The 16,986-nt window shown below is 40.6% G+C and overlaps 1 protein-coding gene across 2 annotated transcripts in view; it reads left to right on the top strand.

The window, feature by feature from the left end:
- Positions 1–16,145, top strand: part of SLC12A4 (solute carrier family 12 member 4) — a 425,396-nt gene extending 409,251 nt beyond the window's left edge. The window contains exons 23-24 of one of the 2 annotated variants that reach the window (XM_069216265.1): positions 8,662–8,795; positions 13,475–16,145. In XM_069216265.1, coding sequence (XP_069072366.1) covers positions 8,662–8,795; positions 13,475–13,566 — 226 coding nt within the window. In that variant the 3' untranslated portion in view covers positions 13,567–16,145. The remainder of the gene's footprint in view (positions 1–8,661; positions 8,796–13,474) is intronic. The other variant, XM_069216266.1, reaches the window with a different exon arrangement.
- The last annotated feature ends 841 nt before the right edge of the window (positions 16,146–16,986 follow it).

Raw genomic sequence — 16,986 nt, 5'->3', positions numbered from 1 at the left:
GGTTTATCTTTTATATAATGAAGCATCTGAGGAATGATTAATGCCATGGCAGATGCTGCCCACACATGCCTAAATGTCACTGTTATCCTAAAATGTAATCCACCGTATTCTATTGCTGTCTAGTTTCAGCCCCCCCCCCCATCAGTGGGCTTGTACTAACTGTACAGCTTACCTTTGTGCCTTTGTTTCTGGAGTGAGAATGTATATTACTGCTTAAGATTGTGAATTGCTCTTGTTCAAAAATACAAATTTTCTTCATCTACCACGTTCAAATGGCACCTTTTCACTTGTCCTAAATTCCAAAACGGCGATGCCTCCTGGCACGAAACGATCGAAAACCTATTCACACCATTGCAATGAGTTGCCTTTTAATTGCGATAGGGCTGCACCATTGCAGTTTGTAAATTGGAGGAACAACTCCTATCTCTTTATTTCATCTTGGCCTCAGTCTAAATCTCGATGTGAAAGTCTGGGGCAAAGTAAGGAATTACTGGGGAATCTAGCCGGGATTTACCCATTCCATTGGTAATTTATCATTGCATGGTAGCCTTGGGGTTCCACCAACAATTCTCCCTGCCTTAACTCGGCCCCACAGAGTTTTTGATACCCCCAAAATCAGTAGCTCAGAAGACTGGGTGGACAGCAGTCTTAATGGGGCCAAATCCAAGGACTTTATTGCGTGTCCTTTAACGTTGGTGTTTGGTTGACATCTGTGAACAATATTCAGAATGTGCATTACAAGGTTATTAAGTATCACCTGGATTCTGGGTCCACAAAACACTTGTTTACATTATTGTGTGCTGTACAGTGATTAATTTGCATGTCAAACCTGTGTAGACACTTCACCATTTAATATTCGGAAAGTCTCCTTGGCTGCCACTCTATCGTACTTTGAGCTTGCACTTATTATGCTACATAACAATGATTTCTGGGAAACGCAATTTGGGTCAGCAGCCCATGTATCATTGCTCTATAGTGGTTCAAAAGCACAACAGGCTTGTGTAGTTGTTGATTCACTGAATAGTGCTTCTTTAGAGCCACATGGTTAATCTTTTTTTTCCCCTTTTTTGATCATGCTATCAGAGAATGGAAAATCCTGTAAGTGTTCTTATTGATTGAATTGCTTTTTGTACATTAACTACCTTAAACGCAAAATCTACATTTTCCTAATAAGGGACACAGTACTAGGGCATAGTAGGGAGTTGTAAGAAACTGGAGGGGGGCGGGGTTAGGGTAGTTATTACATCCATAAATACCATGACCCCTAGGTGGCCTATATCCTGGATGCAGTAAATATACCCGATTATGACAAGCGGTGTTCTGATCCCTACACAAATTACTGTTTCTGCAGGGTCTGAGAGTTACCACCCGAGGTCATGATCAGTTCTTTAGCTTTATACCTAACTGGCTCAACTCATAGTGAAAGTAATAAAGTTACACTCATAGATGTACACCTATATTTCAGTGCAGAATTGATACTTTCTGGAATTCGCAACAATGGCCAGAAATTCACTTACAAGGCTTCGTCAGGCACAGGTTTCCAATCAGATTTATGGGAACTTCATGCAATAGTCCCTTTGGGATCCCATTCCCTGCAAAATGGGGTCTCCTGTGCAAACCTATACTTTTTTTCCCTCTGGGGCGAATTTTCTTTCCCTCCGGAGATATCCTTTACACCATACCCCCAACGAATCATCTGAGGGTGACCTAAGCCCCTTCCCATACTGGGTTTTAAGCCCTTGGCTGGAGTAAATAATCTGACCGTTTCCAGGGTGGAAATAGAAAACAATGTGTTTCTTTAATGTCTGCATTGCAAGCTTTACTAATACAATGTGTGGTATGTGATAGCTACTGTGCAATAATCAATATAACATTTAGATCTATCATGTTATAGTCCGTTATGTAATGTGGAAGTGACCGCTGTGAACCTGCCAATTAATACGCCCATATTGAATGCATGATTCCTAATAGACAAAAATTCATAAAACTATTAAAAATTTAAAAAGGAAGAGAAACCCTGTGCAAACTAATAACTCATACAATCTGAAACTATCTGAAAACAGCTTAGTTTCTTGATAGGCTTAAACTAGAGTCACACAACTTTTATTTTGCGTTGATTATTAGTCTTTAGGTACGTCTTTTGTGCACTCAAACGACTAAAAACAAGTGTGCCATCTTCAGTTGTTGTGGGGCAAGTACAGTGACAATGATGTTAGTGTGTAGTCTTTTTGTGTGGCACTGTTTATCCACATGGCAAGACTTTTCTCACCTGGTAAGAAAATATGTAACATTATGTATAATTCTAAAAAATTTGCACATCACATTGATGTACTGGGCCAATTTACAGTTATATGTAATATTCAAATTCTGATCCAGTCGACAGAAAAACAATTCACATCAGGTTTTTGAGTTTAAAACAAATATTATGTTGGTGGCTCCAGTGTAAGAGCTCTATCAAGTGCTACATTGTAGCAGAAATAAACTCTAAATGCAATACAACAGGTATCTCTCCTCAATAGGATGTTTGATTGACCCATTAAAAAAGTGTTTGGCTCAATACCATAAGCACAGTGAGACTTGAAGTTATTTCATAATTGGTCATTTTGCTGCTATACAGCATGTTTCCGATAGGGGCTTCTACCTGCAGATTCCTTTCCTTTTTTAATATTCCTCAAGCGTCAGACTAGATGTAGAAACAATAGAACAGTACCTCTGTGTACCAGTAAGCCGCACAGTGCGTCTCCACACCTACGCCGTTCTGCTCCAGAAATGACGCTCTGGGCCTACATAGGTGCCTCTCTCGCACACTGACATCAGCTCCTTTCTTTGCATTCCATCAGGATAGGGAGCTACCTCTTGTCTCTCTATGAAACAGCATGTTATCCAAACTCTTACAGTGTGCAAGGGAAATGTCACCTCCCAAAATGACAGGTATTAAACCCTATAAGGACTTGCACAAACAACAATCTGTGACTGATCCGCATTAAATTTGCCGATGGTGCCTGGGCTGTAGACTCTAATGCCTGCAGGGATGGCGCACTGATGAAAGAAAAAAGCAAACAAGACCACAAAGTGAAACTATCGCCAAGCATGGGAAGACTGAGTGACAAGACTGGGCCAAGTTGAAATGGCAGTCCCGGTCTCAGTTCCGGTCCAGAAGTTGCAGGAGCCGTTACTGAGGTCATTCGTTGTCAGGCCCTAAGTCTTTGAGTAAGTTGAAAAAAAAATCCATCAACATCAGAGCCCATCCCAAGTTTCTTGGCCATCTGTAATACTGAGTGTAGGAAAACAGGCTTTTTGCAGGTTTCCCCCCACTTTTTACCCCCATTTGGACTACTAGCTGCTGTTCTTTGACTTTGACAGTGCACTGTAGCCTGCTAACCAGGCTCCAGGGCAAGTGCCCTCTCCCTAAATTTGATATGTATAAATTGATATTCCTAATTGGCAAGGACTTTAACCCCCTTTTAAGTCTCTAGTTTATGGTACCAGTAGTACTCAGGGCATAAGTGTTAAGAGTCATCGGGGCCTGAAGCACTGATTGTGCCAATCTGAATGGCCTAAGTAAACAGAGGATAGCAGGCCTGCCTTTGCAGACTGCAGGAGCAGTGTAAACTGCTCAAACTTGGCTTTGCCCCCACCATGTGAGGCACGGTCAAGGCACTGCTTTTAATATATGCCAGTCACCCCAAAAGAAGGCCTCCTGGCACCAGGAGGCAGGATGCATTGGATTAAAAGTGTGGAAATATAAGTGCAAGCATATAAGTCCTGATAGTAGCCTTTTCAATTAAAGACTACTATAAGTGGTCAGTGGGCCCTAGAACAACACAAACTGGCAACTCGGCACATCGAGAATGCCAACTCCATTATGGTCCCACTGAAATATGTTATGTTTGGTATCATACAATTTACCTTATTGAACCTGACTTGAACACAAAGCCATATTTAATGTGACATGCACCCGGGTGGCTACGTCAGAGGTTATCCACCTGGGTGCCCCAGCCTTTCTTGTTCCCTGGTTGACAGCCTGCAAGGACAAAGAAGACCTATTCCTGCAACTCGAGGACTCCACAAAGAAAAGGGTGTGAAACACTGCACCTCTGGTAGCCATCCTGCATGTGCATGACGACAACTCATCTTGTATCAGAGACTTTTTCCAAAAGGAAAGAGAACCCCTCTGCAACATATAGGCATCATCAGAACTTCCATTTACTGTCCATCAGGCCCGCTGAAAGATCACCCAAAAGTAAATGGTCTAGTGTCTTCTGATCTCCTAGCAAGTTTCAGGTGACTACCGTTTTCCCCTGGACTACAGGACATTGAAATTGCCAAGCACAGTGTTTGCTGCTGCCACGTTTTGTTTGTGGCCAGTCTGGCTACTGACCCCTTTGTTCGATGCTGCTCTTGAGGGAATACTACTGCAACTTGAACCAACAACTTGAGTGGCTCTATTGTCAAGCTTTTGCATCTGTTTCTTCTCCAGCACTGTCTCAGTGGTGAAACCAGCACTCCTGCTACCATTCTACATCAAGGATAGCCAATCACACCGCTGCACCCGAGCCACCCAACATAGGAAGAGTTGTTCTGCCTGATGAATCTGGGTCCAGGAGCCCATACTAGCTTAACCTCCAGTGGGCTCCCCCAAACTCGACCTGCAAGTGAGTGATAGTCACTTTTGTAATTTTCAGCACATGTGGCTCCCACATTCAGCCCCAGAGACAGCCACAACACCAATCACTGGGTCTCACAAGCCAGGTAAAATTAGTCTGACTGTTGAAGCTTGGTGTTGAGACCCACATCACCTTAACGTCCAGTGCATTCAACGGAGCTCAGTCTGCAAGTGACATATTATTAGTGATTTTCTCCTTGAACTGCAATGGTAAATTTTGACAGCTTTGTAAAGTACTGATTTATTTTTCAAAATAAAATCCATAACTCCTGAAATATATATCTGAGTGACTTGTATTTGGTGTCTTAATTAAGATAAGAAGTTGCTATGCTTTTATGAATTGGTGTCTGATTTCTTTCGAGTAGTGTCATTTACTTATTGTCCATGTTGGTACTCTGAAATGCTAACACATGTTCCTCTAGTAAAGCCTAACTGCTCTTTGTCACACTACCAGGACTGAGCTAGGGATTTATTAGGGTGAATCCAAAGGATCCAGTTTGGAGTATTGTGAGAGTATTGCACAGTGACCCAGCCTCACTACATAATACTCCAATGCCCTACACTGAGGCAGATTGAAGAGTTCTGCAAGGCCAGGCTCCAACTCTTTAAATACTTACTTACTCCCTCTGGCATGCCTTCAGGCCCAAATAAGACAAAAGCCCCTCCATCCACGGTACTACACGTGGATTTGCCCTCTGCACCACTTGGACCCTCCAAATCCACCACTGGATCTCCTCCAGCTCCCGTTCCGACTCCATCTCCAGTGCCACACTCCATGTTTGTTCCGGGAGCCTCAATGCCGATGCCAACTCCATCAACCCCAGAGTGCTTTGACTTTGAGTCAACCCCACTACGACCTTGACCGAGGCTGCGCTCAGCTTCCAACAAGGCACTATCTCCCCTACTTGATTAGCCACCTCCACAAGGAAGGACACATCAATTACATTACTTATTTGGCATGGATTCGGACAATGACTACAATGCTGGTGAAGCAAGTGGGCAACCATATTACAAGGACAATTGATATGCTGACTTTCGAGCAGCCAGTTGCCTTGATACTTACCCTGAGTTGGGGACTCCTGTTACCTCCTGATTCAGCCACAGAGGATAGCACTTCTTACGCCTAGGTTCTTGACCTTCAGCTTTACATTTTATAGGTCAAAATCAATGTTCCAACTGAGGTGCTCCAGCCAAGGCAAACATCTAATGAGCCCTTCATGCCCCTCATGCCCCTCAGTGAGACACTGTGCATCCTGGGACCAGTTTCAGGCTATCACCCATTTTCAAGCAGGGTAGCTTGAATCCAGTGGCACAGTGAGCACGGGACCCACATCTCGGCATACCTTTCCCACTTAGGGCATCAAAAGCAAAAAGAACAGATGATGGATTGAATGCAAAACAAATCAGACATTCACCCCAGTCATCTGTGTTTAAGCCATCATTTCTTTGCTCACTATCCCACCCCAATTTGTCGCCTTAAGTGAGGGATGATACACCCAAAACTGTACCCAGGGTGCTTGTTTCCAGTCCAGGAAGGACCTGGCCTGGCATTTCAGCCAGGACATCTCTCAGGGGGCGCAGGGTCAAGACTGATTTACATATGGCTGGGCCCAAACTGGAATGGCATGGTGTGCAAAACAGCAATGTATTTAACCCAGATCTGTGACTAGGGTGAATGTTTGATGTGTTCAGAATTCTGTTCATCATCTGTTTATTTTGCCTTAGTGGAGCACAGCCACCCAATTGCAGTCAGAATCTGACAATTCTTTCTGGGTTGACAGACCATTACGTTGGCCAGGTGCCACCCTGCTGCACCTTCCACCACCCCCAGAGCGGCTGGCAGAGGACCATCTGTTTGATTTATGGCAGGAAGTGCAAGCCCTTTTGGTAAAAAGGGCTATAGAGATGGTTCAAGTGCTAGAAGTAGGTTGTGGTTGTTATTCCTGCTACTTTTTGGTGCTCAGGGAGGGCAGAGCTCTTTGACCTGTTTTAGACGTGCACCTTCTCAACATGTTTCCCCTGGAAGGAGAAATTCAATATACTCACACCGACCCAGGTCTTGGCTTCTCTGGACCCTGATGACTGGATGGTGCATTAGACCTGCAGGATGTCTATCCCCATATACTGGTCATGCCAGCCCATCAGTGGTACCTGCTGTTCATGGCGGGGCAAAAAACCTTTTCAGTTTGCCTGCTTCCCTTTAGTCTCAACAGTACCCCTCGCTCCATATGTTCATGAAGCACTACTGTCTGGACAGCCATGTTCGCTAAGAGAGGTATTTCACATGCAAGGTCCTCCAGGACTTATTGGTTTGAGACCATTCACAGAATAACCTCCTACTGCCCTGGTGTATAGTCAGAAGGTGAAGAATTTATGATTAGAATTTCCTATGAGAAGAGTATGTTACCTACTTTTGGTAATACAACCCATTTATAAGATCCCAAGCCTAGGAATCTGCAAACTGGTCAAAACCAGTTTACTGTTGGGGCTTTGAGTGGGTGCGCAGACAACCTTGAAAGCAATTCACATAATTGTGTGGGACTAGCACCTATATAGTCCCTTCATGTTCTTTTCAGGAATGCAGTAAGTGCAGTGCCGCATGACTCCATCGACCGGCACACAGAGGTACTGCTCAAAACTTCTGGATCCAGTCTGATGCCTGTGAAGTATTTAAAAGGTAAGAAACCTGTAGTTAGATAGTCCCTATCAGAAAGAGCATAACAGAAGGTAAGTAACTTGTTCAATGTGCTGTGCAAGCGGTTGGTGTAACCTCAGAGAAGATTACCATGAGGTGGTTTCTGCAAGCACAGTATCATAACCATTCAGAAGGTGACTGAAAGACTTTATGAAGCCGCGTATTTCTTTTACACATGAAACTTGAGATAGTCCTCTTCCACCCTGATTGTGTTCAGGAGTATATTCTCGATGATTGGGTCACAGGCATTCTGTCTTCAAGCCTTGAACGTTCAGTTGTGTCTCTGCTTGTCAGTAACTGCTCATATTTTTGGCATTGCAAAGAGCATCTGTGATTTAGTGGCTTGGAGAAACATTTCTGTGTGAGAAACTCAGCAATGCCCAGGCCAAATCGGAACAAGATGCTTCTGGTTTTTAACTGAGCCATCTTACTATATGTAACTATGATTAGCAAGAGCATGGAACTTTGTGCTCAGCTAATTTAGTGGTTAATCGGTGTGAAACAACTATCGGTGCAAACCCACAACTACAAAAACCTGATGTGGGATGTTTTCACAACATCTAGACACTTAGGGCCTGATTACAACTTTGGAGGGGGTGTTAATCCGTCCCAAAAGTGACAGTAAAGTGACAGATATACCACCAGCCGTATTACGAGTCCATTATATCCTATGGAACTCGTAATACGTCTGGTGGTATATCTGTCACATTTGGGATGGATTGACACCTCCTCCAAAGTTGTAATCAGGCCCTTATTCATTGGCAAAGAGTCATCTGTGTGTGGCACTACTGAACAGTAGATAATCCTAGCCTAAACTGACAAATTTGATGGAGTTTGTTCCAAATAAGAGATGAAACAGTAATCACAAAACACCTTTGTCAAACTAGCTGTCATTTTTGGATCTCGATGGGTGTGAAGCACTTCAGCTTACATTGAAAGAAAGCCAGCCACATCTGAAAATCACTTTCTGGAGTATTCAAGTGTTTTCTCGTGTTTGAAGATAATATTGTCTATGCATTTTTTTTTTAGTTTAATCTAGCCTTCACTTTTCATTTGAACTTATTTTGCTGGTTGTACCTTTAAACATTTACTTTGGAAATGTTATTGCACTGAAAACCTTCCAGTCCTGCATTTCAGTTGAGTTTGTTGGAGCATTGTATGCAGCTGCCAATTTTGTTATAGCTGTGGTAGACTTTAGAGGCCAAGAATTGAATAATATTTTCTAGTATAAATACACTAGATGGTAATTAAATAATGGGAAGGTCTTTGTAAAACTTCAGTTATATGTATTCTTTTACAGAAACCAGTCCAATGTCCGAAGGATGCACACAGCCGTAAAGCTTAATGAAGTTATTGTTAACAAGTCACATGATGCCAGACTAGTTCTTCTGAACATGCCTGGCCCTCCAAAAAACACAGATGGAGATGAAAATTGTATCCTTTAACAGAGCAATACCATGCCTTGCACTGCACTACACATGCCCATTTATGCTAATTATGTTCTCAATCGGTTTGTGAAAAGAACAGAGACCTCAGTAGTGTAGTAAACAGAAACGTTTTGAATTTGTATATCAAACCATATGTTTTGGGTTTGTGGTAAAAAGCCCTGCATTCAAAAGAATAAACTCTATACAAAATCATATAGGGCATGTCATTTCAGAGTTTTGCTTGCAAGGCTATTTACGTAAACAAATTAGCTATCAAGCTTCAGCACATACTATAGAGGGGTGCAAAGTGGGCAAACAGATGTTTAGGTGCAGTGTGGCCGCAAGGAATGGAAGTCTTTTATTAGAAGCCAAATGTACTTCATTATGAACGTGTAAAAGCCTGTGGCTCACAAATGACATCTTTCAATCTGAAAACATCCGTTAGAGACAATTAGGCCTATTCACAAAGGTGAACTATATTTACTCCTACTCTTTGTAGCAACTTTACTACTTTTAACTATTCACCATTTTCAAGTGTAAAGTTACTCCAAACTGTGGACCTACAGGTCTGGACCTCTCAGTTTAGGGGGTGAAGTCTGCATAAATGTAATGGATGACCTTAAAGTTATTCTTAGTATTCTTCTGACTGTCTTTATGAACCACGGGGGGCGCTCATGCATGCAGGAGGGAGACCTCTGCATACAAAGTAGAAGCCTCCTCATGCAGGAAGGAGTCCCATTAGAGTAACCCAAAAAAATTAGGTGGAACCAAACAGTTGCAACTGAGATTGTTTGCGTAGATCATTTGTGTTTTTAAAGAACGATTTTGAGTATGTCTATTCTAAAACGTGTGCTTTGGAGAGATTGTATATTAGAAAGGGTTTTCATATTCTAAATGATGTGCCAATTATTTTATAACTAGAGTGTAGCATGTCTATTGTTATTGATGGCATTATGTAAATTAAACAGAGTTGCCTCAAGATGGTATATATGGAAGGTGTGGTTCACAATTCAACTTTGAAATGAAACTGTCCACCCATTTAAATGCAGCAGCTGAAGAAGGAAAATGAGTTAACTGGTTGATCAGTATCAATATAGCATGACATCTGTTCTGTACCTTACACCGGTACCTGGATGTGGGTGTACATTGGGATCAAGATCTAAATGTAAACCCTGGCACATGGTAATGCTGTCCATCGAGCTAAAACAATTTTGGACATCCATCACCCCCTCCAAATGTTTGTGAAAGACATCCGAATTGAGAGTTAAGGATATTAAGTGTGAGTTATTGCTCAGGTATGTATGTATACCCGGTTTTACCCCTTTTGAGATAATGTGGTTAGACATCTGTAGGATGTGATGAGATGGGAAGAGAGCATTTCCAGCACCACCTGCAAAAAAGATGTGAAATATCTTAAAAGGTGCATCTATTCTAAATGTAAAACAGGATGCCTTCATACATGCAGTGTGCACCAGGGTAATGTGTGTGTTTTGTGGTGAAGTAGGTTTGAGATGCCATCCCCAGATCCATATGTAGCCCCACTGAGAAATGTTGTTAAATGCCAATGAATCTTCCCCGTCAGAAAATAATGAATAGTGGTTTTAATTTGAATCAGTCAATAGTTGGAAATGAACAGTGCATCTGTGGTAAAATCATGTAATTTCACAAGAGGCTTTATATCATCTGCCGGGCACTGAGGAACAGAGTGTGCCCAGGTTGCATGCCAAATGTGTACAGAGAGAGCACTGGGATTACATAAGGGAGTGCAGTACAGAAATTGCATTCACTGGTGTTATGTACTAATAAACCACGTCAGCAAAATCCCCAGCAACTAAGCAATGTGCAAGTGGGACTGGATGAAAGATGTAGCTGTTGTGTGTGCTTCCAGGAAAGGCAGCATACATCTCAGTGAAGAAGCCCCTGGTGTCACACAGTTTTCATGGTGATGTACTCCCCGGAGTGGTCTGTGATGGAAAAAGTGTGCTCTAGGGTGCAGTTGGCTGAAGTGACATGTGGGTACAGTCTATGGCACCTAGCACATGAGGGAAGTGGCCAAAAGCCTACAATTCCTTTGCTAGCCTTTGCCTTTCCACTAGTGACTGTCATGGCAATACACTGGTGCAGAGTTCTGGTGATGTATCTCAGTACCTGCTGCAAGTATCAAAACTGTTTTTCCTGTGAGATGCCTTTGTTGTCACAGTTGACTCTAAGATTCCGTGGCCAAAAATGGAATGCAGTGAGTATTTTGACATAAGTAGGGATAACCTGGGAGTGGGCTGCAGGTGAATCATGCTCCTGTTCCCAGTCTGTACCAATGTCTAGGATCATTTCTGATGAGAAGCAGTACCTGATAATTGCTTCTCTGGACATCCCAAAGATGTTGATACTTTGTCTGTAAACTCTCTCTCTATCTCACCTCCTCATGTAATTATTCCTCAAAATGAGGGCAAAGCAATAAACACATTCACAAACACACTAGAGGGACTCTAAAGGCAGAAAAGTGGTCAGTGTGTGAACTTCTTATGAGATCTGCCTGGATGTGATTAGTTGGTCTTGAAATATGCTTTACTTGTAGATGAGTGGTGGAATTCAGAGGAATCACTCCTAGAATTACCAGGTGTGTTTCAGGTATTGTAAGCCTTGTTATAAAATTCAATAGGATTATCTTTAAATGGAAAAAATAGATCTTAAAAATACTTTGGAAGAACATTACACAGGATTTACTCAAATGTTTACAAAATTACTGAATGCTCAAAAAACAACAACAAATATTTTCCAACATATTTCTATAGTATTTTTGGTGGCTCCGATGTTTTACATGGACGTGTGTTGCAATATTACTCTGGCCTTATGTGGTGCTGGAATTTACACCAAGGCTGAAGTGGAATACATGTTCTACTGTTTTGGCTCTTTTTTGGCTGTAGTAACTTTAGAAATGCAGTTTGTGAACAACAATGGTCTTGTCTTTTTGGGGGAATGTTTGTCCCTTCCTAAACCCCTCCTTAACTCTACCCAAATCACTCCCATTTAGTAGTAAGTATTTTCCATTTTCTGGTTACTCCTCTGTTTCTACTACATTTACTACAAAAAGTGTCTGTACAGAGATCTCCACCATCAGGGCATAGAAGAGATCTGAGCAGCAAAGGGATAGACCCCCCACATTGGTTTGTAATAACATTCTGTAGTATGTGAGCAGTACTACTGTAGTACTACTAACCATACTACAAAGCACAGTTTATGGACAGGTTCTAATATTTCTACAAAAAAAGTAAAAAAAACATGCAGAACCTTTTCTTTTGGTTTTAGCAAGCCATAAAGATCATAGATATCTGCCTGTTCTGTGAGGTCATCCTGTACTTTTTGCCTTTTGCTGGACTCTGTATCGTTGCTGGTGTTAGAACCCTGTGAATGGTAACCATGCTATTCAGTGGCAAAGTGTCTATGCTCCCTCTTTAAGAATGATGATTTGGCATATTCCTAACTGGTATATTTACTTACCTATAAGTCCAAAGTATATGGTACAAAATGTACCAGGGGCATGTACGTTAAATGCCTATTGTGCCATTCACTACAATGCCAGTGTAAAACATGGCTCCAGGCCTTCTATTGTAGCCTTATTGTGGTAGTTTAAGTCATTCCTATGTAGGCCTGGTAGTCCACATGGCAGGGTGCATGGTATTTAAGAGTAGGACATATAGAAGTGTAATATTAACATCCTTACAGTGACTACCCAAAAGGTATTTTCACTTTAGCCGGCATAGCTCTCCTGTGTAGAAAACCACAGTACAAATCTAAAAAACCTAATACTGTATATCTGGGATGCACCCTGACAAGGGTTGTGATTAGTTCTTGAGTTGGGTTGTCACTTCCTGAAATTTATTACAAGGGTGTACAGTAAACCAACTTCGTGGCCATTTGTATCTTGCTGAATTTTTGATGGAAGCCATTCTCCTTACTCCCAGGTGCACGTGACAGACCTACCGAGAAGTCATTATTCCTGTGTGGAATTCCAGTCAGTAGTACTTTTATGTGAATTTTCTACTTAGGTGCTGATTAAACCAAGATGGTGATGTGCAAATCTCACTCTGGGCTTTCTGAGTCTTTTTTTGTTTTTAATATGCCACTCCCCTGTACTTCTGTGTTGATTTTAAATGCATTTTTGGAACTTAGACTATTTTGTTTAGTAATTTTACTATAAAGTGGATATGTAGTTCTTTGTGCACTTGCTATAAATTGATTTTTAACTGGATAGTTCTACTAAATTTGTCAAGATTAACCAAACCTTTCTTCTCCCTCCCTTTCCTAATCTTAGTGAAGCAGGAATGACCAGTGTGTAGGTAAATCTCTCACTTGAGTAGGTGAATAATTTAGAAGTACATATAAGTCTATGCCATTGTGTTTTCGGCTTACTAAAAATAGGAGGGGAAACACTGTCATTTCCGTTTAACTCTTAAACATGGAAGCCAATTGGATACAAAATCCGTTTGTTCCACATCTGGAAAGAAATGAGTAAAAATGGTGTCAAGCCAGTTTGCTCTGTGTGATGCTGTCATGTCAACTTTGGAAGAATAATAGTTTGGGCTCAGGAGCTGTAAGGTTGAAGATGAATTATTATGAATGGTCATGTGTTCTTAAAAGGTGAGAAATCAAACTACTGTTATTGAATCCTTAACTACTTTGTTACAGACATGGAGTTTCTAGAGGTCTTAACCGAAGGCTTGGAGAGGGTGCTACTTGTGCGAGGGGGTGGTAGGGAAGTTATCACGATTTACTCCTGAGCTGCAAACTTGCACTCCTTTCCTTGGCTGCCTTCTGAATGAAAATGGACATTCCAGTTTCGAAAGGAGAAGACCTTTTTCCATTCCCGCCTCACACCCTTTTTTAAATGCTCATTCATTTGTCATGAACTTGTACAGAAGAGTGGGATAACCAACTCCTTAGAGCAGTATTTTTTATTTTATTTTGTATAAATGTCAATGGATGAACGCCCCTGGAAAAAAAACTTGACTTTAAATGCCCCATCATATGCATAAAAGTGACAAATTCATATAAAAACGTTTAAAGAAAAAAAATTCTTAGACATGTAGATCCGCAGTTTTATTCTTCTAACATTCTGTGTTCTGCACTGACTCACAAGTAATCACAGAGCTTAACATTCTGCGTGCACCCACACAGGTTACATTTCTCAATCCCACATTTGCATTAAGTGAAAGGCATGGCTGTTAAACCTATATCTGTTTATTTATGGGTGAAATTCCAACTAACTCAATTTCAGCTAAAAAAATCATGTGTTAATGGCAATCTTACATTAAACAGTTTGCACCTGTACATTAGCACATACACACTAAGAAGTTTTTTTTTTTTCTCTTGAACCCCCAGACTTGTGGGACTGTGGTTACATCATGTGTTTGTTTTAAAGTTTTGCTTCCTTATGTAAGAATGCCATCCATTAATATATGTTTTACTGTGTAACATATGTATAGCTCTGAATACTTTTCTGGCCAAAAGATGAACCCCCCCACCTACAAATAGCTGTTTCACACCCCACCCCCAATCTTATAATCGAGGAACCATAACGTCAGTAGACAATTTAAAGGTCTCATTCAGTTCGGGAGTTAACTTCTCAGACATTCCCTCAAAAAAGGGATCTGTCTCAGCGAGGCCACGGCACAAACTTTACAGATGAGGTTCCTTCCTTCATGCCCATGGCTCATTAGTGGTTAACCATGGTACTGGGGATCAATATGGTGTGTTCCTTCTGGGGCATCGCTCCAATGAGTAGAAAGGTACGTATGAGGACTAAGGCTCATCAGAGGTGAACACTACGATTTTCACTGCAGTTTCTTTTGTTGTAGTAAAAGGAATGCCATTTAGAGTGAAGAGTTTTTCAAATGCACTTCCTAGAGAAAAAAAGTCTTATGAGCGAGGTTGTTGTCAACAGATGTTTTATGCCCATGTACACCTGCATCCCCCTACTTCTTCCCACAATTTTTCACATCAGTAATTGTCCCTATCTGAAGACGTTGTTAAAAGAAGCTAAGGGATTAGCAGCATTTTTCCTTGGTCATTATATTAAATAAATGTCATTCCTTGGCTGGTTAGTGGTAAAGGTCATGAAGGACTGCCCAGTAGTTTGGGCCTTGTTGCAGCTGGGATAAGGGTTTGTAAAACACTTAGAACACAACAAAAAGTCAGTTTTTTTTTTTTTCTTTTTTTTTTTTTTTAGTATTGTAGACCTCGATATACCCATAAAAAAGTATCTATAATTTAAAATGCTGCACTTGTATTTCCTGAAACAAAATTCAGAACCTTCATACTCCCCTAGATTTACTGCATTTTCTATAGTTATTGCAGGGATTATAATTAACATTATTGCTTAAAAATGTATAGTGTTTTTAATAAACGAATAGGATATTTTTAACATATTGTCTTGATGTAGTGTATAAGACTTTTGACGTATTGTAGATAAGTACACAAGGCATAGTTTCTAAAGTTTGTGGACCTGCGATTCAACGCAGGTCCCTATTTATTTTTTTATATTTATTTGTGAAAGGCATATGAATAAACGTAATGATGTAGCTGCTTTTGCATCTGGGGTAGATATATTGTTGTCTCGGTTAGGTGAGTGAATTTCTGTCAAGCCTAGGTTCTGCAACTACAACCAAGACAGTATTTTTTTAATTTTCCATGAAAAAATCGGTGGGTCGAAAAGTTTCCAAATGCAGTTATTTAATCAATACAACAACAACGTGTTCAAAATTTCAATCAACAACCAGACACCCACCTATTGCTTAATAGGTACAGTATCCTTAAATCATTCATATACTTAAATCACTGTTTAAGTTGCAGCCCTAGCTAGTCCAAGTTTGCATTCGAAAAACATGAAAGAGATAGGATAGCCTCCTAGATTTTTATCAACATTGAAAAAGGTTCATTTTATCCTCACAACAATCTCTATTTTTGTCATTGACTAGAGTGGTAAACTGTTGCCCAGGTATTGCTAGTTTCCAAGGTAACATAGCTTTACAAACAGTTTTGCAAGCACAACCCACAGAATGTAGTAGCCTGGACAGTTCTCACCGTTTTGTTTTTAAGTGAAAATGATGTATGTTTTGGATCCTATGTTTAAAAGTATTATTTTCTGTTTAATATTTCTGTTGGTAAAAATAAATTGTTACCATATTTACAAAATAAATGAACAACTGCAGTTGTAGCTAGATGGACAGCAATTAAGTAATAACAACCTTCATGAAAAGTACTTTATTATTTTGATATTCTTGCACGCTCTTTCACTGAGCTGTAAATCGTGAATTCAGTGGTTATTTTCTTTCTCAATAAAAAACTCTTGACTATGTAATATTGTCGATTCCATATTTTGTTCAATATCCAGATTGGCTGAGGACATCTATTCTTTCCTGAACAAAGGAAACTTTTTAAAGCACTTTGCATATGTTGGATCCTACGGAGTACTTAGCAATTTAATTCATGAAACGTTTGATCACTTTCTGTCTTTAGTGATATGTCACTTCTATTCAGAAGGAGGCTTGTAAATTCAAGTAAAAAAAGAGTAAATTATGTAAATTTTACTTTTGCCAGTGTAAGTTTTTTATTTTTTTTTTTTTTTCCCTCGCAGGAAAAATCTTTCCATTTATGGGTAAATTCTTTCTTCTCCCTACGCTGGTGATTTACTCAACTGATTTTCCATGATTGGAAACAGGTTTTTTGTGAATACCCACAGTTCAGAGCATTTTTTAGGCCCCCTGTATAACACTTTTTTCCTGTCTCTAATGCTACAATTATCGGGGTGGTCCCACTTAACATGATGTGGTATTCAGAAGCCACGTGAATATAATGATATTTCATTTGTGTCCACCTAGACCTTTCTTGTAAACATCATGATCTGCATATAGTTGAAACTCACAACTGTCATTGGAGGACATCCTTTAAGGAATGCAGGAACAAAGTGACGGAGATAAGGATGATTTCTGTTGGAAGCCAAGGTGAGCCTTCCTTGATTGGACCAATAGTTAGGAAAATTACTTTTTATACTCAATTAGTGGTCAAGCCAGTGGTTAATCCGTGACCCAACACAATGAAAGATGCCTTTTTTCTGGAATAATGCATACTATAATGTAAGGTGACACCGTACAGTTAGAATGGCTGACCATTACACAATAATTTCTAGGTGTCCCTGAGAC

This window comes from Pleurodeles waltl, chromosome 12, assembly GCF_031143425.1.
Source record: "Pleurodeles waltl isolate 20211129_DDA chromosome 12, aPleWal1.hap1.20221129, whole genome shotgun sequence".
Classification (NCBI taxonomy): Eukaryota; Metazoa; Chordata; class Amphibia; order Caudata; family Salamandridae; genus Pleurodeles; species Pleurodeles waltl.
Note: the sequence above shows the minus strand (reverse complement) of the source record. Positions and strands in the feature narration are given on the sequence as shown.